Source organism: Marmota marmota, unplaced genomic scaffold, assembly GCF_001458135.2.
Source record: "Marmota marmota marmota unplaced genomic scaffold, marMar, whole genome shotgun sequence".
In the NCBI taxonomy this organism is placed as follows: domain Eukaryota; kingdom Metazoa; phylum Chordata; class Mammalia; order Rodentia; family Sciuridae; genus Marmota; species Marmota marmota.
In genome coordinates, this window is record NW_025999943.1 from 6,547,375 (window position 1) to 6,572,171 (window position 24,797).

The 24,797-nt window shown below is 31.2% G+C and overlaps 1 protein-coding gene across 9 annotated transcripts in view; it reads left to right on the forward strand.

Annotated features, from left to right (window-relative positions):
• Rbm26 (RNA binding motif protein 26) overlaps positions 1-24,797 on the forward strand; it is a 79,151-nt gene that overhangs the window by 48,700 nt on the left and 5,654 nt on the right. For 6 of the 9 annotated variants that reach the window (XM_048801408.1, XM_048801404.1, XM_015499324.2 and 3 more), the window contains 8 exons: positions 854-979; positions 1,427-1,501; positions 2,814-2,981; positions 4,382-4,486; positions 7,645-7,845; positions 10,644-10,730; positions 19,180-19,293; positions 20,986-21,722. In XM_048801408.1, coding sequence (XP_048657365.1) covers positions 854-979; positions 1,427-1,501; positions 2,814-2,981; positions 4,382-4,486; positions 7,645-7,845; positions 10,644-10,730; positions 19,180-19,293; positions 20,986-21,075 — 966 coding nt within the window. In that variant the 3' untranslated portion in view covers positions 21,076-21,722. Of the gene's footprint in view, positions 1-853; positions 980-1,426; positions 1,502-2,813; positions 2,982-4,381; positions 4,487-7,644; positions 7,846-10,643; positions 10,731-19,179; positions 19,294-20,985; positions 22,347-24,797 lie in introns of those variants that run through there. The other 3 variants (XM_048801406.1, XM_048801407.1, XM_048801403.1) reach the window with 2 other exon arrangements.

Sequence of the window (24,797 nt, forward strand, 5' to 3'; positions counted from 1 at the left end):
ATCAAATTGAACCTTTTCATTTTATAAATGAGTGCACTAAGGCCCAAAAAGGTGTCTCATCTTAGCCATGGTCGGCCTCACCATTCATGAGTTGATGAGTAAGACTTAGGTACTACAGGGACAAAGAGGAGAAAGACATGATATTTGTTTCAAGGCCTTTACAGTATAGACTAGAAGAAAGACACATCAACATATTATCAAGTCATTTTTACTGAGTCCAATGCTAGGTAAAAGTAGCTTGTAGTATTTTTACCTGATAGCTGGAGGTATAAAATTTCATATAAAGAGAAATGATCAGGACTTTTTGAAAGTCTTGATTGTGTTATGCTGAACCTAAATTGTGTTTAAAGAGAATAAGTTTAAGCAGAGAGAATATTGCTAGCAAAGAAATGGAGAATGAATACATTTATTTCAGAGCTGCAAATTGCAAATGATTGTGTTAAATTGTTGATGAACAACATAAGGTTTTTTTCCTGTGCCATGCTTTTGTGTTATTTTTGCTTTAGTCACTATAGATAGTAGTTAATGTATTCTGCAATTAGTATTTTCTGAGCAATATGGTAATGGCAGTGATTGTTCTTGATTTGATATTTTTGTATGTTTGTCTTTGCTCTCCCCACTCCCTAGAAGTATTTGGTAATTTGAAAATATTTTTATTTAGGGCTTATTCTTCATTCATACTCTTCCTTTCAGATCATCAAATGTGATTTAGTTATTAAAAGTATATAATGCATCTAGTTTAATTTTGCTAAATTTTATTAGAAATTAAAGCTGAGTTTCATAGAGGGTAGAACCTAGGAAATTATTAAAGATTTATACTTTTTTTTTTAAGAAATTGAATTTGTATCGGTAGGTATTGTCTACATCTACTGGCCTAACAAAAACGGTGTATAATCCAGCTGCTTTGAAGGCTGCACAAAAAGCCTTACTTGTTTCCACCCCTGCAGTTGATAATAATGAAGCACAGAAAAAAAAACAGGTAAGTACATCTAGTATAGTGAACAAAATTTGCATATAAGAAAAGTGTCACAAAATAATATTAAAAGATGTATGTTGGCTGTGGCTGAACTTCTGTGTTCTATAGTGTAGCAGTGAATATTAAATTGTCTCTTAATAGAAGGTTCCTGATTGATCTTTTTTTTAAATATTAATTTATTTTTTTTAGTCATAGTTGGACACAATACCTTTATTCCATTCATTTATTTATATTTGGTGCTGAGGATCGAACCCAGGGCCCTGCGCATGCTAGGCGAGCACTCTACCGCTAAGCTACAATCTTTGAAATCTGCACATAGAAGTTTTACATAGCCAAATTTTGCATATAATTTTTGTTGCCAATCTTTTACAATTATAAACACTTTTCTCCTCTTGAATTATTTTATCACATTAATAGTATTCTAATGATATCTTTGATACCTGACTCTAGGAGGCACTGAAACTGCAGCAGGACGTAAGGAAAAGGAAACAAGAAATTTTAGAAAAGCACATTGAAACACAGAAGGTAAAATGCTAAAGTTAGATTTGGTAAAATGTATTTACAAATGTTATGATTTTTTGTGAATTTTATCTTAATACTATTTAACTAGTCCCAAGAAACAGATTATAATTGTTAATGATAAAAGTGAAATAGCTGTAATGATTTTGTCCCATCAATATTATTAATATTTTGTGTTGAGGATGAAGAATAGACATTGAAAGATGGGTGTGGGTTAAACAGAACTGTGGTTATCAACATGAAGTTAAAACAGTATAGTATTCATTCATCTGTGTTACTGCACAGTAGGTTGATCAAAAGTTAATGAAATGAAAGCTTTATTTCAGTGTTGATTTGTACCTCTTTTTACTGGCTTGGGATCTCTTAGTCCTGTGTTGTGTTGTGCAGTAGCGACATCTAGCAATTGAGTGTAATCTAAGTGTAGAATACACACCAAATTTCAAAGATGGAGAAGAAAAAAATTTGATGATGTCTTTAAATTTTTACCGAAATTTACCATTTTGGATTTATTAGATTAAATGTTATTGAATTCATTTTGCTCATTTTTGGGGGCAGTTTTTCTCTGATTTGTAGCATTTATTTAGTGTCAGTTCTTGATTATGTGTAGGTTGCTATAGGACATCTGAAAATATAGAAACCACATTTTAATTAGAAGTGTATGTCTTTACTAATTTAAGTTTGGGTATACCTTATAAAGAGAAATCACAGTGCTTTACATTAAAAACTAAATCCATCTTAACTCATAGAACTTGCAATACTATGTGGTTTCTTTCACCCCATGTTATTTTGCTTATCTTCTTATTTCCTTTCCATGTTAAGGATATCATTCTCAGGGTAACTGATTATTGTTCCCTGTGGCAAAGAAAAGTGATTGTACATTGTACCTAGTTTTTCATTGTATGAAAGGGGCCATAAAATACATTTTCTGCCCACCCCCCAGCTCACTGACTATATTTAGAGTGAGAATATTTGAAGAAGCATAATAACAAATGAATGAGAAAATGAAATTTATACTATTTCAAATTGAAAACTTTCCCGGGATTTGAATTAAATTTTTTTTTGGTTGTATACTTTGAACATGTTTTAAGAGAGCCAAACAGTAATAAATTTCTTTACAAGGTAAACCAGTAGTAAGACTTGAATGGAGATACAGTTAGCATCACCAGATCATTCTTTAGATACTTGCTAGTTGTTAGCTTAGTCATGAATACTAAATTAAGAATAGTAGTATTTATTTTTATATTTACTTTGCTGTATTTGTTTACAAATGGTAGTAGGGGCAAATATTCTAAGATTTTTCTGTTTAAAAATTTGGCAGATGTTGATTTCAAAGTTAGAGAAAAATAAAGCAATGAAGTCTGAAGATAAAGCAGAAATAATGAAGACTTTAGAGGTTTTGACAAAAAATATTACCAAGTTGAAAGATGAGGTGAAAGCTACTTCTCCTGGACATTGTCTTCCAAAAAGTATAAAAACCAAGACTCAGGTATTTAATTTGTATGCACTATTCATATTACTGTTTATTAAAAAACATTAAACATATCAAGATTCTGTTTTATTTTTAGGTACTGTCCGTTGTTCAGAATCTATCTGATCATTATATGTAACATTCTCTCCCACTCCACCAATAATAAGTAAATAAATACAAATAAGTAAACTCAACTGATCTTTTGAATCCTTTGGCATTTTAGTTGAAAAGTCAGTAATTAGAAAATAATTATGGAAAAGTTAGCTTGAGGACAAAATAATATATTTACTTGATTGATTGACTAAGGAGTTTGAGTTTTATATTATAAGTAGTTGGTGATATAAAAGGTTAATGACAGAGAAGTAACATTCTATCAGTACCATATAGAATGGATTGATTGGAAAGGGGAAAATTCAGTGAGCAAGATTTGATTAAAGTATTTATATTTGGTATGTGTGTAGTATATATATGTCTACAATCATCATACTGGTATTTCTAATCCAACACCACATGCTTCCCTTTTTCATTTTCTGTATTTTATCCCCTATTTCTATAGTGATGACTTGGTTTTATTATACTAATTTATTGTTCATTGACAATTCTGAATCTGTAAGACATTCAGAACAGTTCCAAAATTGTTACAACAATAATACTTCCAACAACTAACTTAATTAATATAAAATTTTGAATATGTTTGCTTTCTTTGCAAAATCTATGTATTCTACTCAGGGTAGCATTAGAAGTATGGTCTAGTTTACTTTTCTTCCTTGTATATATTGTGTTGTGAATTTGACAGGTTTATTTCTGATTTTATTTAGTTTGGATCCCCTCTCCCTGGCCCTATTCTTGTTGATTTAGTATTATTTTTTAACAAGTAAACGAGTGACATTGTTCAGAAGCCAAACTGCATAGAAAGGTACACATAGAAGACCCATTCCTAGCAGTATCATTCATTTCTGGTTTATTCTTCTAACACATAAAATACACACACACCCCTACCCCTACATGTATGTGTTTGTGTCTAAAACACCCAAACGTGTGTGTATGTGTATTCTTACCTACATAAAAGCATACTATATATTGTTTATTAGCACCTTGACTTTTTTTTTTGTTTTTTTTTTTCACAGTTACTTTCTGAAAATACTGCATATCAATCCATAGAAATCTCACTCTGGCTGTAGTACAGAAAGTTAATTGTAGGGAAATGTGTAGAATTAGCAACAAGTGAGGAAACGCTTGCAGTATTTTTAACCAGAGGTGGTCCATGGCTTGGACTGGAGTATTAGTAATAGAGATAGGAAAGAAATGTATGGATTAAATGGAAAATATGTAGAAGTTCATTGTTTTTTTTTTTTTTTAAAGTTTAGTATACATGCAGGATATTAGTTATTATTAACTAAAATATTTATTTTTTTTAGATGCAGAAAGAATTACTTGACACAGAATTGGATTTATATAAGAAGATGCAAGCTGGGGAAGAAGTCACTGAACTTAGGAGAAAGTATACAGAATTACAGCTGGAAGTATGTTTTATCACAGCTACACAGTGTACTTAAAATAAGCAGATGTAGTTGTAGTGGTTAACTGAAAATAATATGTCCTTCATCTAGTCAACAATTATTGACTGCCATATGTGTTAGTATATTAAAATGGAGAGGAAAGAGGACAACAGGTTTTTTCAAAACTATTATAGAAAAATGTTATTTAATGAGGTGAGGCATTGGTTCTACCTATATGCTCAGATTTCTTCATTTCTAGTGAATTTTATTTCTTTTTGGCCTTTCTTTTTCCCTAGGACTAAGAACTATTAAAGGCTTTTCAGACATTCTTGTGGAGATATTCTTTTATATATAGGCATATTAACTTGCTCTAAAGGTCCTACTTCTAGTGGTAGAACTGTACTGAAAAACATGCTTGCTTAAGTTTTGCCTATAGATGGTGCTGTGGATGTTTTAAAAGAGAAAATAAACCACTTTCTTGTAATAAAGTTACATAGGGTTATTTTTTGGAGTGGGGGCTACTGGGGATTAAACCCAGGGCCTTGCACATGCTGGGCAAGCACTCTACCACTGAGCTACATCCTTAGCCCAATTATATGGTTTGTTTTGAAAAACCCCTAGCAAAATTGATCGCAATTATATGACATAATAAGTTTTAATATTTTCCCCAGAAATGTTTAAAAACTAGAATTACATTCTAATGTATGGAAAGAGTCATTAATATATTATTTACAGGTTTATTTTCATCATTTGACAGTTTAAATTTTTCTTGTTTTAGATTATTTTGATTAATCTGAGTATAATGCTGTTTTCAGTTTCTTGGCAATGTCGTCACTTTTGTTTTGTTTTTGTATTTGTTTCAGTGTAGTAGAAATCTATTGAGTTACTACTGTATAGGTATTAAAGACTTAACAGCAGCTACCAGAGTTGTCTTAAAGGCGTATTTTGTCAAGAGTTAGAGGAAACTATAGGATTGTTTTAAACATGCAGACATTTGCATTCTCTAGGGACTTGATCATGTCCTACCCAGGATAATTTTAAATAAGTTTTATGTTAAAAATATTATATGTTATAGAAATTGTGTTGTCCCTGTTCATGCTAGTGTTGGTGGCATGAATGTATTAACCTGACTATATGGTTTCTTAGAGGCTTTTAATTTGTGAATCTTGAAATACAATTAAAAATTCATGTTTACTCAAATTTATATTTCAAGGAGCATCTTGAGATGTATTCCTTGGAGCATACTTTAGGATATTGCTGTAACATCTATCACCTCGCATACTTTTTTTAGGAAAATAGAACATTTAAAATCTGTTCTTAGAAGTATATAATACATTATCATCAATTATAGTCACTATGCTGTGCAAGATACTCAAAACAACTTCTTCCTGTCTAACTGAAACTTTGTACCCTTTGATCAACATCTCCCCGTTCTCCATGCCAGTACAGGCTTTGGTTAACCATGGTTCTGCTTTTATGAGTTTGGGGGTTTTTTTTAGATGCTATATATGAATGAAATTATACTATATTTGTCTTTCTATGCATGACTTATATCATTTAACATTATTATTTGGATTTTAGATGATTATTTTGGCTAATGTAAAGATTAACTGCCTTGAGATGAAGAAACTAAAACACTAATAGAGGTTTGACAGTTGTGCCTGCCTGTCATTTCCATTTGGATGTCTAATATCCTCATCAGTAAATTCAGAATTGTGCTTCTCTTGCTCCTAAACCCCATTTATACAGTTACCCAAATTAGAAGTATAGGAGTCTTTATTGATTCCTCCCTTTCCTTCAATGTCCATATCCATTTTAACTTCCATATTTAAATGTTTATTCTTCTCTGTCTTCCTTGCTGATACTACTATAGTGACATACTGATTTCCTAGCTCATTCTTTCTTCTACTGTATTCCTAAAAATCTAGCTATAATTTCATTTTTAATGCTGAATTGATTACATTACTCTATTTTACTGCTTAAATTCTTAATAGATTTTTATGGTCTGAGATAAAAATAAAACTCCTTAACCTGATCCCTAATTCAGCTGATCCTGATCCCTGGATGCAACTGCACTGAATTTTATCTGTTTGGAAAACAGTGTTCCTTTCAGCTTTGGTGCCTTTTCTTATATTGAAACTCTTGTGTCGCACTTGCATTTTTTTCTTTGATTCATTGAACAAATATTAAGTACAATCTGCCAGCTACTGTTGAAGGTGCTGAGGATAAAGCAGGGAATTAAAAATCACCTTCAAGAAACTTCATCATAGGTGGTTGCTCACTGCAGATCTTTAAAGTTCTGTTCAAATATTTAAAGTATTTCATCACTTTTTAAAGTCACTTTTCATTAATATAACTAGATAACTTAGTTGTTTGATGTCTCTTTATCCCTCTTAAGTTTTGAACTTGTTGAGGATAAGGACTTGCATAGTGCAAGTGGTTGGTAAATATTTCTGGAATGAAGAAATAATACACTACTCATACAGAGTGTTATGGTAGAATATTAATTAGTATAATACCTTGGCCCTATAATGATGTTAGTAATAAGTGATCAAAATTATGATTTTGAGATAACTATACCTATCTGATCCGTTAGTAATTAACCCATTGAGTCAACAGGTTAAGAAATAGAATGTTATATTGAAAATGTATTTATTGTGTATGTGGATATTATGTGTCTGTGTATTAACCTGACTTTTGAAGTAATCTTCAACACTGTATGCCATTTAAGAAATCTTAAATTGCTGATCTTTTTGTACCATATCGTGACAGTTTAGCAAGAATTAAGAAAAAGAGGCACATTTAGTAATTTCAGAACCTTTAATATTATTTTGTTATCTAAATTCACTTACTACCCTAAAAGTTTCAGTTTAAAACTCTAATTTAATTATGTGATCCTTTTTATAGGACATTATTTGAATATGATGTCAAGTTACATAAAAGTTTGGCTCATCTGCCAGAGTATAACACTTGGCTTATGTTAAGACAGGTTGAGTGTTTCTAATCTGAAACCCCAAATGCTCCAAAAAGGAAAGTTTTGGATTTGTGTTAGTCTATGCAAATATTTTAAAATTTGATAAACTCTTGAAATCTGAAACGTTTTCGATCCCAGACATTTTAGATAAAACATATTCAATGTGTTCCGACTGCATTGTTTAACCTGAGCATCTGACTTCTTGTAGGCTGCGAAACGAGGGATTCTTTCATCTGGTCGGGGTAGAGGAATTCATTCAAGAGGTCGAGGTGCCACTCATGGCCGAGGCAGGGGTCGAGGTCGTGGACGTGGTGTGCCTGGTCATGCTGTGGTGGATCATCGTCCTAGAGCATTGGAGATTTCAGCATTTACAGAGAGTGATAGAGAAGATCTTCTTCCTCATTTTGCGGTACTATTTTACTACCCAAGAGAACAGTTACTTATAATCATCATTGTAGATGATCGATAAAATTAAATAAAAAATTATGAAAATGACATGACTAATTTAAACTAGTTGATCTGAACAAGCATTTGATTAAATCCATAATACTTTTGTTAATTATTTATAAAATGGGAACTATAGTATTTTTAAATTATCTTGAAGGAATGTTAAAATTCTTACATTAGGAGGACTTCAGGTGTTATGAAATGAATGATTTAAACTTTGTTGTTTCAGACAAAGACATCCTGTAGTTTGTTTTGTTTGTTTGTTTATTCTTCATGTTCTGCCGCACCAGGTCTTGTAATTTAGTTTTGATATTTACTTACAAGGAAAATTTAACATGTTACATGGGCCATAGCAAATTTTTTTCTGAATAGAATTTTCTTTATTAATATTGTATTCTTGATCAAACTAATAAGAATTGAAGCAGGCAAAATTTTGATATGATCTTAAATTTCCTTAGTTACTTAAAAGAGTTTTATACAATGGTAATAGATAAATTAAAAGAAAGGAAAAGGAGATTCTAGTCCCTGCTAATCCTTTATTTAATTTAAAACTTTCTGGAATTCATTAGTCTCATGTGTAGAATGGAGATTTTACCCACCTTTGTGCTGCTTAATCTTAAATGTTGTGATTCTTAGTGGTATCCCAATAATTATTTACTAAACATCAGTTTTACTAAGCATTATAGGGTAAACAGTGCTTATCCTCAAGGATTTCATATGTATTGATTTAATATAAACCACTTAAAGTGTGAATATAATATAGATTCAGGCAATTTATTAAACACTGTAAGTACTTTAGTAACTTAGCGAAGTAAGTATCTTTGTCACTGGCATATGATGGAAAATAATGTAACATTAAAAGTTAATCAGGGGGTTGGGGTTGTGGCTCAGTGGTAGAACACTTGACTAGCACAACAAGGCACTGGGTTCGATCCTGAGCACCACATAAAGATAAATTTTAAAAAATATTGAAAAAAAATAATTAATCAGGTAGTAGAACTGAAGCTTAGATATTGAAGGATAGGTCAACATGCATATAGTTATACTATGATTTTTTTTAAACCTTTTGAAAATTTAGATTTAAGTATTGATAGTCATGTTCCTGCCTTGAAGCAACTAACATATTTTGTCGGGACATAAAAGAAATGGTGTATGTTTAAGAAATAACTGGGATGATTAATATTTAAGGATGAGGAGTCTGGAAAGTCCTGTGCTTGATGGAGTCAAAGGGATAAGGAAAGGAATCAGAGAACCAGAAAAGAATTTGGAGATAATATAACCCAATTTTTCCTGGCTATGTACATCACTTTCATACCTTCCACAAGGGAAATGAGATCCAGATAACTTAAGTGTCTTGCATATAGTTATATAGCTAATTAGGAAACTAGCAATGAATATGCTAAAATAATCCAAACAAACAACTTCAGTTTATTATTATGATTGTGTTTTGCTGAGACTAAGATGATTTTGCTTTGAGAAATATTCAAAATCCCTAAATGGAAATTTTTTCATATCCTTGGAGACTTGAATTCTACTCAAAAGTTAGTGATATTTCACATTACAAATTACCAATCTTACATAGAAATACAGGTCTAAAGTTGAACTTTTCCATTATAACTTGTGTAACTGAAACACATGAGATATATCAGAAGAAAAGAAAGCCAACATTAATCAAAGGACCATTGGCTATTGCACATTTTGATTTTGACTAACAGACTACTTTCTTTAATTTATCTGCTGAGACCAGTAATAATGGAGATAAAAATCATTGCTAAAACTTAGAGCATTTATTTTATAGCATGTATTATTCCGTATGCTTTAAAAAACAATTCATTATATTAGGAGTTATTTGAATCACCCTTTGTTATGCTCATTTTTGAGATGAAGAAGATGAAACATGAAGAGATGAAGTAACTTGTTCAGGTTTACACAGTAACTAGCAGAACTGGTTTCTGAGTAGCTCTACTGTCCATTCTCTTATGCTCTACAGAATTTGTGTGTGTGTATGTGTGCACGCGCACACACACGCGCGCACACGTGTATGATTAATGAAATTTATAATTATAGTTTTAGTTAGGGGTGAGAACTTAATATATAAGGGACATAAATTTTATATGATAAAAGTTACTCCTATATATGGTAAAAAAAAAAATTCCACAAACCCAAAATAGGCAGAATATAGTGTGCTTAACTTTTAAATGTCTTGTAAGAGGGTGTGGGATAACAGAATGTATAGTAAGTGAAAACATGGTTAGTTGGAGTGTTAAACTTTCTAATCAAAAGACCAGGATTCGCATCTTAGTATTTGACTTAATTACTTTCAGAAGATTGCTTAAATTCTCTGAATCTTTTTTACCCCCATTTATTGGGATTGATACAAAAAATTCATAGTATTTTGATTATCCAGTATGCTGTTTTAAGAACAAATACAGCATGTTCTAGGCTTGGAGTAGTAAATGTAAGAGGAAGGTCAGTTCGGGAACTCAGACTTTGACCATTGTTACTTCATTTAAAGAATAATATCCCTCAAGTCTGTTCACAAATTCTGGAAAGTATGGAATTGGAAGTGAGATTGGAAGATAGGGCTACCCTTTATCTTATAATACCAAGTACTAAAATAAATTATTCACCATTCTTTTCTATTAACCAGTATGGATTATTATGTATTCTGGGTGATATATATGTTTTTAATGTCATTGGGATTGTGGATGCTCCAGAATATTTATTTGGTGAAAATACTTTTTTCTTTTTAATTTAAAGCAATATGGTGAAATTGAAGATTGTCAGATTGATGACTCTTCACTTCATGCAGTAATTACATTCAAGACAAGAGCAGAAGCAGAAGCAGTAAGTATTAAAAGTAATTTATCAAAAATTTAGGTTTAAATGATTAATAATTTTTAAGGTTTAATATAATGAATGTTTAAATTTAATGAATAAATATGTTTGACAATAGGTAGAATATTTGAAGTGGAACTCATGCTATAAGAAATGTCCTAAAGCAGTTAGGCAAGTCTGCATGTAGCGTTATACAATTAGAAGATATATACATACACGAACATGCATACATATATGTAGAGAGAGTGAAAGAGTGTGTAATAGTCACCAAGTTGAATGTTAAGTTATATTTTTTAGACACATGAAATCTTTTAAAATATTTTTTAAGGATACAGATCCTACCCTACTTTCCATTATTATTCTTTCTTAACTCTCCCAGAACAAAGTCTGCTTTGACAGAATGAGTTGTAAGGGTTAAGATAGAAGCCCAGAGAATATAATCCTGATGTCTTCCCTTTTTTTTTTTATTTCATTTTTAGTTATAGATGGACACAATACCTTTATTTGTCGAACCCAGTGCCTTGTGTGTGCTAGGCAAGTGCTCTATCACTGAACCACAAGCCCAGTCCATGTCTTCCCTTCATACTTATCTCTCATCTGTTGCTTCCTAGTTTCCAGCAGGCTGAATTCTAAAGTGCCTCTAGCTTAGCATATCCCCAAATCGACTAGTACTTCTTTTTGCTCAAGATATGATATGTAGCTCTAGTTTTTAGAGTACTCTTAGTATAGTTGTTAATGTTGAGTGGTCTTTTCAGAGACTGACCAGAAGTTATCTTCACCTGTGGGAGAATAGCCTTTTTAGCCCTGTATATTCTTTATGTGGAAGACAATGTAACTATTTTGTCTTTGGCATTACTGAAAACACAAGATAGTTTTCCAGACAGTTAACTGGAAGATGCCTTTTAAAAGTTTTAGGTTGATGGTGATCTAAATAATCAGTTTGAAAAACCTTCTAACTTGTTTTATTCTGTTTGTATCCCCTGTCAGCACAATGGAGCATCATTGAGGGTTAACCTGGTAGGAGTTACTCTCTGGGCATTATAGCAAGTGTTAAGATTGTGAGTCTGCTAAGTCTTAGAAACGTATTTACTGGAACCCTAGAATAATCTAGTTTCTGGTGGGGTGTGTAGGGGTGGTTAAGTTAGGGTATTATTTCATAGAATAGGAATCCCTGATCCTTGAGTTTTTATCCTTTAAAATCTAGGGAACTCTCAGGTAGGTTTTGTTTTTGGATTTGTGGTATTGCGGATTGACCTGTCTGTCATCTATGCTAAGCACGCACTCTACCACTAAGTTATACCTAACACTTAAAAATCTAGTTTTGAGTCTTATATCATGTAAAGACCTTTTGTCCAAGTAAAAAGTCATTTATTTATAATTGTGAGAGTTTAAAATTTTCTTTCAAATTTGTTTTGTTGAAAAATGTAGAACTTTAATCAAGTTTTCTCTGAAAGATATTGGTCTGTACAAGCCATGTAATAAGCTTCCCTTTCAAAGTCAGTTTTGGTGATAATTTTAAGTCTATTGATAGGTTGTTTGAGTAACATTTCTTTATGTTTTTCTTAATTTCTAGGAAATAGCGATATTATAAAACAATGATAATTATTATTGGACAAGAGGTTAAAAATGATATTACCAAGTTTGTAGATTTAGTAAGAACCTGTATAAAAATACCACAATGAATCCTGATAGTCAAAATAATAATAATGATGATGATGATGATGATGATAAAGGGAGATCAGTAAAGTAGAACAAATAATAATAATTTAAAAGGGAGATCAGTAAAGGAGAAAGTAGATCAGATAAAGGGAAGGGGGTAAAGAAAGGGAAGGTATTATGGAATGAAACATGAAAAAGTTGTTATGTATGTGTGTGTGTATGAATATGACATAATGAGTCCTATTATTATGTATAATTAGAATGCACAAATAAAAAAATATATACGTACTAATCACTGAATATATGCATGGATAAGAAAAAAACTAAAAACCTTTTAAAATAATTTCTGGAAGTTTTGCTGTTGGTAAGCCCTATTGACATACTCCTTTCTTGGATATCGCCTTTTCTACCTTAGATGTTTATTTTTATTTATTTATTTTTTTAAATTTAATTTAATTTTTTTTTATTAGCTACACATGACATTACAATGATCTTGGCAATTCATACATTTGAATCATTGATATTTTTATATATTTTTATTTTCCAAACTGAATAACAATTTAAAAGCCAAGAATTAATATATAAGAAAGACTTAAGGACTAAATTATATGAAATTTTAATAAGTAACAGAATAAGTAAGTTTTAGTTACATATGTCTAGAGAGTGTTACCTGTTCAGTGTAAATACCATTTTAGTTGGATTTTTTTAATAAGCTGGAAGAAATAACTCCCACTGCTATGATAAATATTTGGTATTAAGTTATAAAAGTTGTGAAACCATAAACATTTCTTAAGCTAAAAAGTTTCTTAAAAATTCATAACACTCTTTGAAAAGAATAAAAAGGTTGAAGCTGATCATATACAAGCAAAATACAGATGAGAAAAGTAATTTTGAAATTTCTTGATATTAGGGAACAAAAGTGGTTAGGAATTTGAAAATTAGTGCTTTTGAGGTAGGGAGTGCCAATTTTTTTTTTTTTTTTTGACAGGGAAGAATGCTTAAAAAATTAAAAAAGATTGTTATGTACTATTGCTATCATATATGTAAGAAATTCTAATACCAAAAATATAAGCAGATGTAAATTCAATATGAAAGATAGGCCTTTCCAAGAAAAGAAAATTGTCAGCTTTTGCTAGTGTTTATTTCTAACTGATATTCTTTTCTTATTTTCTGGACCATTGTTGTTGATGAGCAAATGAATTTTTCTTTGTTTTTCAATAAGCCAATAGGTACATAATAGTTCTAGATGAAAGTACAGGTATAATATAATTGAGTCATTTAGGCATACCTGAAGAGAAAAATTTTCCCCAGGAAAAAAATTGAAGTATTTTAAAGAATATAAGCAGAATACTTTAAATTTTAAGTTTAGGTAGTTATTACGCTTCGATTCTGGTTAGTAAGAAAGTGATTACTATTATTTTTTATTTTACTTTCTACTTATCACTGTGCCAGTGTATTCAAGATGAGTAAGTACCCAAATAGAATTTAGAAAAAAGTAGACTCATCACATGACTGGTTAGATAGAATGTTATTTTTCATACTCTCAATTTTACCAGTATGTTTTTTAGGATACTAGGTTCTTGTTTTCAAAATGAGATGGTGAAGGGATGGTTAAGTTACTGTCTTAGAAGAATCAGTCCCAAAGATGAAGCCCATGATCCCAAACTTAGAAGTATAGTTTTTCGTATCAAAAAGAAAGAACCTTCTTCTACGCACACATTTTGACACCCATCCCTCAACTTGCAATAGTTGTGAGATTTTACTGATTCAAAACCTGTAAGTTAGGATCTGATATATAGTTAAGTCTCTATTAGCCATTATTGTATTATTGTGCTTTTTTTTTTTTTTTTAATATGAGGAGTGATTGGCAAATCAGTGGAACAGGATAAAGGCAAGATGGAGTAAATGTTATCAAAACTCTTATTCTGTAGAACTTCTAAAATTAGAAGTACAGAATTGGGTTTGTAGAGAATACAGTATCAATAGTCAGAAGTTGATGAAATTCATTAAGTAAATGGTAAATTTATAGCAAGAACAATGTTAGTAGATAAGAAATGAAATTATGTAGAGTATTTTTCATGTGTGCTTTTATTGTCTTAACAATTATTAATGGTATATGAAGGGCACTGTGCTTGCAGAATTAATTAACATTAGGTTTGAAGCTTGGGAGAAAGTGGCTATGTGCCTTGAGTTCCAGAGTTGAAGGAATGGAATTCATTGTGGTCATTTAAAGTAACTCCTGCCCCTAAGCACCTATACCTTAGAACAATTTTTGCCAGTTTCCATAGAACTCTGCTTTGGCACAGTCTCCCATAATAAAGAATTTTCTTGTCAGATAAACTTGAGAAAGGCTCATTTTGTATAATCCATATGGAACCACAATCTAAAGGACTTGAGAATTGAGAAGGTAAACAAACTTGTCTAATTTTGCATAATCTACCTTTCTTTAAAATTTCATTCAAAAAATTGTTTTCCAGAAACTTTTTCCATGTAAGACTTGGAACTCATAACTACTTTTCATAGTTATTTCTTTCTCCTTTGTCAGATTTTCAGCCTTTTTTCTTTCTGTTGTGTGTATGCTTGCTTTCCTTTCTACATTGCAATAAGCCTCAAATGAATGTGTGTATGCATAAATAGTCAAAAGACTGGAGGCAAGCCTATGAATAAAATGCTTTAGCTTGAAGACACTTTTTTTAGTAGGTCATAGTATAGAAATTAGAATTGTAAAATGAGTTCCCACAGGCTCATCATTGAGCTTCAGCAATTATCCACTACTAGCCAATCTTATATCTCATTCACTACAACAACATTTCCCTTCCTATATTGGAGCTATGTCATTTCATCTGTTCATATTTCAATGTGTACGTCTCAATAATAGAACTGTAAAAAAAAATAGAACAATATAATGCTTAAATATGTTATTTCTTAAATATCAAATATCCAATGAGAGCTTAACTTTCCTTGATATTTTAATAATAATTTTTAAGCATTTCATGGTTATTGATCCATTGTTCTCAGTTATTAATGTTCAAATTGTCCCATTTTTGCCCAATAAACTGTATAAATTGGTTCTTGAATCTTTTTGACAGGATTCTAGTGGTCTAAATAGTGTCCTTGTTTTATAATTTTAAAAAGGTATTCTTGGCTCACTTTATACTTTTTCTCTTCAGGCATGGAATTTATTATTTTTCTAAGGAACTTTTCTTTTTTTAATTAAACAAAGAAACCACAGTCTGAGTACTAGGGATGCTAAGTATGTTATAGTCACTAATCCTTTTCAGTGATCAAAACTGGGAATAAAAAAAATATACATATTATACATACACGTGTGTACATACATATATGCATACATTAACTTTTAATGCTCTTGCCATAGTGTGTATATTACATAATGATTTTACCACTTGCCAAAGACAAAACAAAACAGAAAATCATGGTTATGTAGTTTTGTCTTCATTCTTGATACAGCGAGGTATCAAACAGTTTTATCTTGTAAAATGGGAACTCATTCAGTTTGTTTTGTGTTTTGTTTTGAATAAAGACAGTGTCTCACTTTGTTGTATAGGCTGGCCTCAAATATTGGATTGTCCTGCTTCTTCCTCTTGAGAACCTGCGACTACAGGGTTATGATACCATGCCCAGTTTTCATTTCAGTTTTGATTAACTTTCCTCCTATGATTGAAGTTGAGCTGTTTTCACATGCTTAAATGCTATTTATTTCTATTTCTGTTAACTTAATGCCATTTGCCTATTATTTTTCTGAGTGGTCTACTGATTTCTCATAATTGATTTTTGTGTATTCTTTATGTGTTTGTCCCTCTCTTATCAAAGCAAACCTATCAATGTCTTCCTTCCCTAGTAGATGCCTGAGACTTCAGACAGTGCCAAACCTTATTTATACTGTACCCCACCCCCCAAACATGAGATAGCTACTGTAGGAGATTTACAATAGTAATTAGAAATAATACACTGTAATATAAGTTATGTAAATGTGATTTTTCTTGGAGCAAGTAGTATATATAGTGTGGATGCTTTGTGGATAATTCACTTTCCATGTAGAATTGAGATTTCATCATGGTACTCTGAATGGCAATGAATTGTTTATTATCAGGAATTTTCCATTAATATTTTTGGATCAAGTTTGACTGAAACTTTGGAAAGTAAAACCACCTTAAGGTGGGACTGTGTTAGGAAATCAGTTCATAAATTACAGCTTAGAGAGCAAATTCAGGGCCAGACACATTCTAGGCAAATGTACTACCAGTGAGCTATACCACCATCCCATAAGTTAGATTTTTCTATGTATATATATATATATGGGAGGGGAGAGACAGTGTGTAGTGCATATTATTTGTAAAATTTTCTACCATTAATGCATCTTTTTATTGCTGTTTTGTATGTGGGAAGATTGGTCATCTCTCATGTGGGAAGATTGGTCATCTATATAAATACCATCTTAATAATATCTTTTGATATTTTTGTTTTTTCAGATAGTTTTATCTTGATCCCTACAGTTAATCGTTTTTATTATTTGTTGTTAGTACCTTCAGAAAAATGTTAAAAGCATTAGTAGCAGTAATATTTCATCATGAAATGAATGAAAATGCTTTGTTATTTTTAGTACTATGTGTGATGCTGGATTTTTTTTTTTTTTTTTTAGAGAGAATTTTTTAATATTTATTTTTTAGTTTTCGGCAGACACAACATCTTTATTTGTATGTGGTGGTGAGGATTGAACCCAGTGCCGCGTGCATGCCAGGCGAGTGCGCTACCACTTGAGCCACATCCCCAGCCAAATGATGCTGGATTTTTATCTTAAGATAGAATATAAACTTTGCATGTTTTATTAAAAGCTGTAGAGGTTTTTGATCAGAAATGGATTTTTACCATGCCTTTTTTATTTATTAAGCTATGAAGGTCCCCCTCCCTTCCATTTGTATTGCTCCCGAACATTGAACTAACCATTTCTGGTATAAATCTCATTTTTATATTTCTTTGCTAAATCATTAAAATCTGCTCTTCTCTCTTCCTTTCTCCTCCTCCTTCTACCTCTTTCCCCCCTTTTCTTAGGGAGTTATTAAGGATTGTACTCAGGGGACCTCAGCCACTGAGCCACATCCCAGCCCTGTTTTGTATTTTATTTAGAAACAGGGTCTCACTGAGTTGCTTAGCACTTCACTTTTGCTGAGTCTGGCTTTAAACTAGTGATCTTCCTTCCTCATACTCTAGGATTACAGGTGTGTGCCACCGCGCCTGGCTCTTGCTCTTCCCTTTTTAAATCAAGTTTTAAAAGTAAGATTGGATTGCAAATTTTAGGAGAAGCATTATTTTTGTCAGGAATCTGTATTACTGGTCTTTATAAAAGTAATTGGAAAGTTTCCGTCTTTTTTTGTGCTCTGAGATTTAGGTAGATGTTTCTTAAAAGTTTATTAGAATTCATCTGTGAAACTTAGGACCTAGAAAATTTTATAGCATATCTTTTTTAAAAGTCTGTAGAAATGATTGCTTTAGGGGGCTGGGGATATAGCTCAGTTGGTAGAGTGCTTGCCTCACATACACAAGGCCCTGGGTTCAATCCCCAGCACCACCAAAATGAAAAGAAATATTGCTTCAGATTTTTAAAAAATCTTTTCTGACTTTACCTTGGTACTTTGGTAGTTTATTTCAAAGAAATGTCATCTTTATATAGATTGACTGTATTTGCATTGGGATGAGGAAATGTAATTTTATCTTAAATCAGAAGTTATTTGCACTGTGTAACTTTTAAAAAATTCTAATTCTGTAACATTGTTATGAGGCCATGAACTAAAAAACTTGCAGCTGGATTTTAATAGGCACAAAATCTTTTAAATTTATCATAAATTTATATGTGCAGATTTAAAATTTATACCTGGGGACTTTAATATTACACAACTCTGTTCACAAGTCACAGAACATGTAATTGTTTCTACATTTCACATTATGTTGTACTTTTGAGATTGTACTATAAATCTTGTGACTATGAGTTATTTCAATATGCTGCTAACATTGATTTATGTTCATTCATGTTACTTTTATTTGAATGTCCTGTTTCCAAACCAGTCACTTAATGTAGCAAGTACTTAGTCTTGACTATTTCCTTAGTTCAAATTTTATAATATTCAGTTCTAAAAGCTTTGTAGGAAATACTGCTCTTTCCAGTAGAACAGTTCAGGGTTTTCACTTCATTTATTGAGATGTTTATATTTATATCAGTTATACATCAAACATTTTTATGGTAGTCGTGATTATTTAATGTAATTTGATGATAATATACATGCAAACTTTTTCTTGTATTTGTTAAAGGCTTCTAGTTAGTAGTTACTATACATGTCATTTTTAAATTAACAATTGAAATGCAATAAAATTCACTTAGCCTATTAATTTTAATTAGACATTGATTCAGAAACTACAGCCAAGAATTTGAAATTGAAGTGCCTTGGGATTGTTGTTTTATATAGTAGCTATTATTGTATTGTAAATATATTTCTTCTGGTGAAATATTGGTCAGTAGTAAAATAGCTTTACTCAGTTATGAAAAATTATTGTTGTATTCTTTTGTAAAGTTTATTGAATCACAAGTCTGGTGATTTTTAGAAATAAATAACCATAAAAAGTAAATTGCAAATTATAATAATAAATAGTAAAACCAAAAAAGCAAATGAGTAGATAGTCATCTACAGTTGAATTTGGCTATTTTAATTTAAATATTAGGCACTACAAAATTTATTTTTTTCAGAAATTATTAATGTTCTATATACCAATGTTCTTAATTTTTTAGGCTGCAGTTCATGGAGCTCGTTTTAAAGGGCAGGATCTAAAACTGGCATGGAATAAACCCATAACTAATATTTCAGCTGTGGAAACAGAAGATGTTGAACCTGATGAAGAGGAAGTATGTTTTTCTTTTCCACTTGTTTTTGCCCTTTATTGTTTGTAGTATATATATAAAGTGTGATTTTTTTTTTTTTTTAAATGGCCGTGATCTCATCATAAAGCTTTTGTTCTTGAGCCATATTCCAGACAGGGGATATCAGAAAAATGCAGATGACTTTAAATTTTCTGGATTCATGACAAGGATTATTGATTACTAATCCAAAGAGAGAATATATGAAGGTCATATTTTAAATTTATGTGTATGTGTGCACACATATATTTAAATATCTATGTGTGCACACACACATACACTTAGTTTTCATTTACTCTTAGAAGACAATAATTATTCATTAGTTTTTATCCACAGGAAATTTGTAATATTTTAAGTTTTAGGATATCTATTCTATTCAATTGCTGTATTAACGTTTCAGCTTTCTTGTAATTCATATCGTTTTAGTTCATTAGTGAATGCCTACTATATGCTAGATTCTGTGATAGGCACAAGAATGAATAAGACACGGTCCCTACCAAGGAGCTTATAATCTGGAAAGGAGGGTGGTGGCAGATACTTGAGAAACTAATTACAATAATAGGCAGTCTGATATGCTGAATAAAGATTTGAACAACGTGCTGTGAAAACCCTGAGGGAGGAGAGATTGTTTCTGTCCAAAAGAATATTCAAGGGTGGTATTGACAGTGGAGCTGGACCCTGAGTGATAACATAGCTTTCCATAACCAGATTCTGGAGCTGGAAATATAGTGAGAAACGTATTTTAGGGAGAACCACAAACTTCAGAACAGGTATGGAAAAGTGCATTTTTCTTGGGTAATAGTGATTAATATGATGACTGAAAGGTGTGGGCATCTTAAACAGTGAAGTGAGAGAACACTTTGAAACCAAAAATTTTAAAAGTAAGCAACTCTGTTTTGCCTAGTCATAAAGGAAACTGTAGGGAAAAGTAAGAGGTTAAGAAATAAAGGTAAGGTGAGGAGACTAAATGATTCTTTTTTTTAACCTTTGTTAGATTTTCATAATGGCACTTCATTTTGTTAGAAGAGCATTTCAAGGCTGTTATACATATCCATAGTCAAATGAAAGAATAAAATGTATACTTTGAAACTCATATACATGATTTGTCATTTTATGTTTTAGATTATACCTTTGTCCTTCCATGAGTTTGAATTGAATGGGGAGAAAAGCAGGAGAGCTCCTGGTATTAGGTATTTTGAAAAGTCTGGAACAGCAGTCTGAGAAACTTTTATGAAGGGATTGGGGAAAAGAAAAGAATGCTATAAAATGTTTGTTACGTATAGCAGAAAAGAAATAGATAATTTAGTCGAATTTTTACAAGCCATTAGTTAATTTAGTGTTCAGAGTTAGAATCAAAAACCTAATGTTTTCTTTTTTTAAAGAAGTATTAAGTAGTAGTATTTTGAAGGTACAGATGGTGGTTTAATTTGTTAGATGCAGGAGAAATGGCATATACAAAGTCTTAATTTGGTATTTCTTTGATGCTTGTTTCTTGCAAGCAACAGAATAGAAATAATTGAGTGGATAACAGTTACTTTTGTTTCTTTAATGTTCTAGCTTTAAAAATACCTATTGTATTCGACTCAGAGAGATCAGTGTTTAAAAGTGTCACCTTTTTTTTTTTTTCTTTTCTTTTTTTTTTTTTGTTGGGTAAATTCCTAAATACATTTTAACCTAAAGTTTCAGGAAGAGTCTTTGGTGGATGACTCATTACTTCAAGATGATGATGAAGAAGAAGAGGACAATGAATCTCGTTCTTGGAGAAGATGATTTGACTGATCATTGATCGGCATATGCTAGAACTCTACCTGTGTTTCATTAGTATTATCTAATGTACTTTTACATATTTGTAAAAACAATTTTTTGGTAAAATGTGATGAAGATGGATTTCACAAATAGACAAAAGAGAAGAAAACTACCTTCTGATCCTGTATTTTGAAAGATTGATGTTTGCATTTTATTTCAGTAAACAATTGCTAAAGACATCACACTAGAACATATGCAATGTTTTTATTACATACTTCTACTGAACATTACAGAATTCTTTGGGTTCTTTGTAATTTAATGAATAGGTCTGAAAAAATATGACCCAATACTTGTTATAATTTAGAGGATTTTGTTTTACTCCAAATAAGGAATGAATTTGCATTTAAAATCTTAATGAATGTTTTCAAAATGAATAGATAACATAGTACTCTAACTAAAGTCTCCAAGTTATGTATTCATAATATTACATAGTAGTATGCTTAGGCTTTACTATGTATTAGCCTTTTGTTGGACTTGTGTATGTATTTTATCACATGGGTTTTAATAATAATGGTGTATGACTGCTTTACATATGAGTCCTTATGCATCTGGATGTTAAAAATAAAGTGGAATGGTCTCTTAAAAAGAAAAGAAAAGAAAAAAGTGACAAAGAAAAAAAAAGTCCAAGACAATGTTCCTTGATTAAAAAAAAAAGAAAAAAAAAGAAAGAAAAAAGAAAAGAAAGAAAAAGAACAAAGGAAAAAAAGAAAATAAAAAATTAAAATAAATAGACCATTCCAGATGGTGATCTACCCTTCCCCCCAATTATCACAAAAGAAGCTATAATCACTTATTCTTATTGATTAATGATACCTTTACAATAATGTACAATCCAATGTTTAAAATTCTACCACTTCAGTTTGGTTTCATCCTATAAATTTTCAACAGATGTCTTAAAATTTAAAAGCAGGCTGATTAGTTTGGAGCCAGACTTCAAGTAGAGCTAACATTTGGTGAATAAGAAAGCATCATTTTACATTTTGGATGTATGAAAGAAAACTTGACCATTTGAAGATGTATGAATAAAGAAATGTACTATAGATACTACTTTAGGAAAACACTGTTTGGTAAGTGTTCCAGTCTGATACTTTAAGTGTGCATTTCCTATACTTGTATAAAAATCTTTGAAATTTGCAACAATATTGTGATTTTTAAGTGGATTTCTCTGGCAAGTGAACATGATTATTGAAAGTTGATATAGCGGTTTTCAGGAAATAAATATATTCTTTGTAGAATGAGGGGGTAGGAGATTATATTATATTTATTTTTAAAATCCATCACTTCAATTACAAGTGTTTCTGCCTCTCTTGAGATTATAGAGATAATATTAAAAATCACATTTTAAAAAATCACTTTCATTCATATTGGAGACCTTATAATCAAAAACTAATTCCAATTATGGATGCTGTTTTTTTTTTTTAAACTTCCCCATACACTTTGGGTTGAAGTTGTACTTTCTTGATGGTAATACTATTTTGTAGGAATGTTTTGACTTGCAGTTGCTTATATTTAAAATTACACACTCAGATTTCAGTTGTCAAAAATACTTACTTTACCAAAAACTTTACTTATATCTATGATATACTTTTATGTAGTCTTTTGTATGTTGACTATGTGCTATTCTGATTCATTAGGTAAGTTTCTTTTCTTTTCTTTTTAGTAGTCGTGAAGGGTGCCAAATTGGCAGAGGCTCACGTTTCTTCTCTTTACACCAAACAGGTATTATAAAGAAAGTAAATCTTTCGAAGGCCAGTTAAATCTCCATGCTGATTTTTGGCTTTATAATTTGATTAGTAAATTTTCGTCCAATGTTTCAAAAATTACTGTAAAATTCCCTTATAATGTACCTGAAATTACCTGCTTTGTTTATTTCAGCCCATAAACAGCTAACCAGAAACACCTAGCCTAAATTTCCTAGTAACCTAGAATTTTAAATGTTTTAACCATGTTGCTTTAAATGAATCAGAAGACAAGTATGTTTCAGTTTGATCTGACAGTATGAAGATTAAATATTACCAACATTCATTAGGTTCAGAAATTATACTTTTATAGACATTAGTATGGTTTTAATTATAAATATTACTTATTATGGATTTTTATGGGTATGTTTCTAAATATTCATTCTCTGTGTTGTACTTTTTACATGTTCTTTTATTTAAAGTATTCATTAATTTTAAGTAGTCATTAATTCCCATTTTACAGATAAGGAAACTTAGGCTAATAGAAATGGAGTGATTTACCCAAAGTCATGGCTCATGAGTGGAAGGGCTAGATTTGAATATAAGCATTCTGATTCAGTGCCAACTTTTTGTGTTTTGTTTTTGGTACTGGGGATTGAACCCAGGAGTGCTTCACCACTGAGCTACATCCCCAGATTCCTCCCAACCCCCACCCCCTACCTTTTTTTTTGTTTATTTGTTTTGTTTTGTTTTGTTTTTGAGACTAGCTCTAAGTTGCTGAAGGCCAAACTAAGTTGCTGAAACTGGCCTTAAACTTGGGATCCTTTTGCCTCAACCTCACGAGTAACTGGGATTACAGGCGTCCCCACTTGTGCCAGCCCCCCCCCCCAAAAAAAAATTAAACTACATTACTACTTCTTTCCTAATTATTGATAAGTCATGAGATTGTGTTTATAGTAAATGTGGTAGTTCTTATCTCAGAGATACTGCACAAAATTAATATATTTATTTGTCATCAGGAAGTTCATACTTTTACCCTCCCTTTTAATGCAGCACTTTGTTCATATCTTTGTTACAATACTTATGTTGTAATATAATTTATCTGGTTATATGTTACAAGCTCCTCTAGGAAGGGGACCATGTCTTATTCATCTTTTTATCTCTACTGCTTATCATAAAGCCTGGCTCATGTGGGCACTCAAATGTTTGTTGGATAATATAGTGAATGAATGCATATTTAAATCTCCAGTAATGGGGTGACAATTACCTCCCTTGTTAATTCTTATCAATTTTACAAAAATTTCTTTTGATGGTCTTTTCAGTCACTGAGACCATTTTGCTAAACAGTGGATACAGTTAAACTTCTCTTTAGAGGGTTTATACTTACAGTCTTAGTGAAATTTCCACAATAATTAGTAAGGCATTAATATTTGGGAGTGTTAAATGTTGTAATATCAGAGGTAATATAGCCTTTGAGTTTCTATTAGAGAATGTGATTGCAAATACTGAGAATCACCAATCTAGTCCATCCCACTAATTTTTTATATCCAAAGGTGACCTAGTATAGAAAACTGGACAAGTGTTAAGAGATAACAGTTTTTGGTCTCAGCTCTGCAACTAACTGTGGCCTTAGACAAGTCTCTTACCTTATCCAGGGTTGTTTCCTTGTCTGTAAAATGAAAAGGGGTTGGACTAGATGATCTCTAAGATCCCTTTCAAACGTGTAGTTTCTTTGGTGCTATTTTAGTGTTCCAAAACAATTTAATATATATAAATCAATTCTTTATGTCTGTTGTTGCTGTTGTTTCTATCATCTTATCAGTGGAAACAACTTAGATGTCGTTTTGATAATACATATAATATCTCTTGGTACAGTTTTATATGTAGACTTCCCAAATTCCATTCAACCTACTAATAAGTAAAAATTAACTTCTCTATTCACTAGCAACTTCCATTTCCCTATTATAACTTTTCCTTTTGTTTCTAAACTCAAGGTTTAAAAATAAA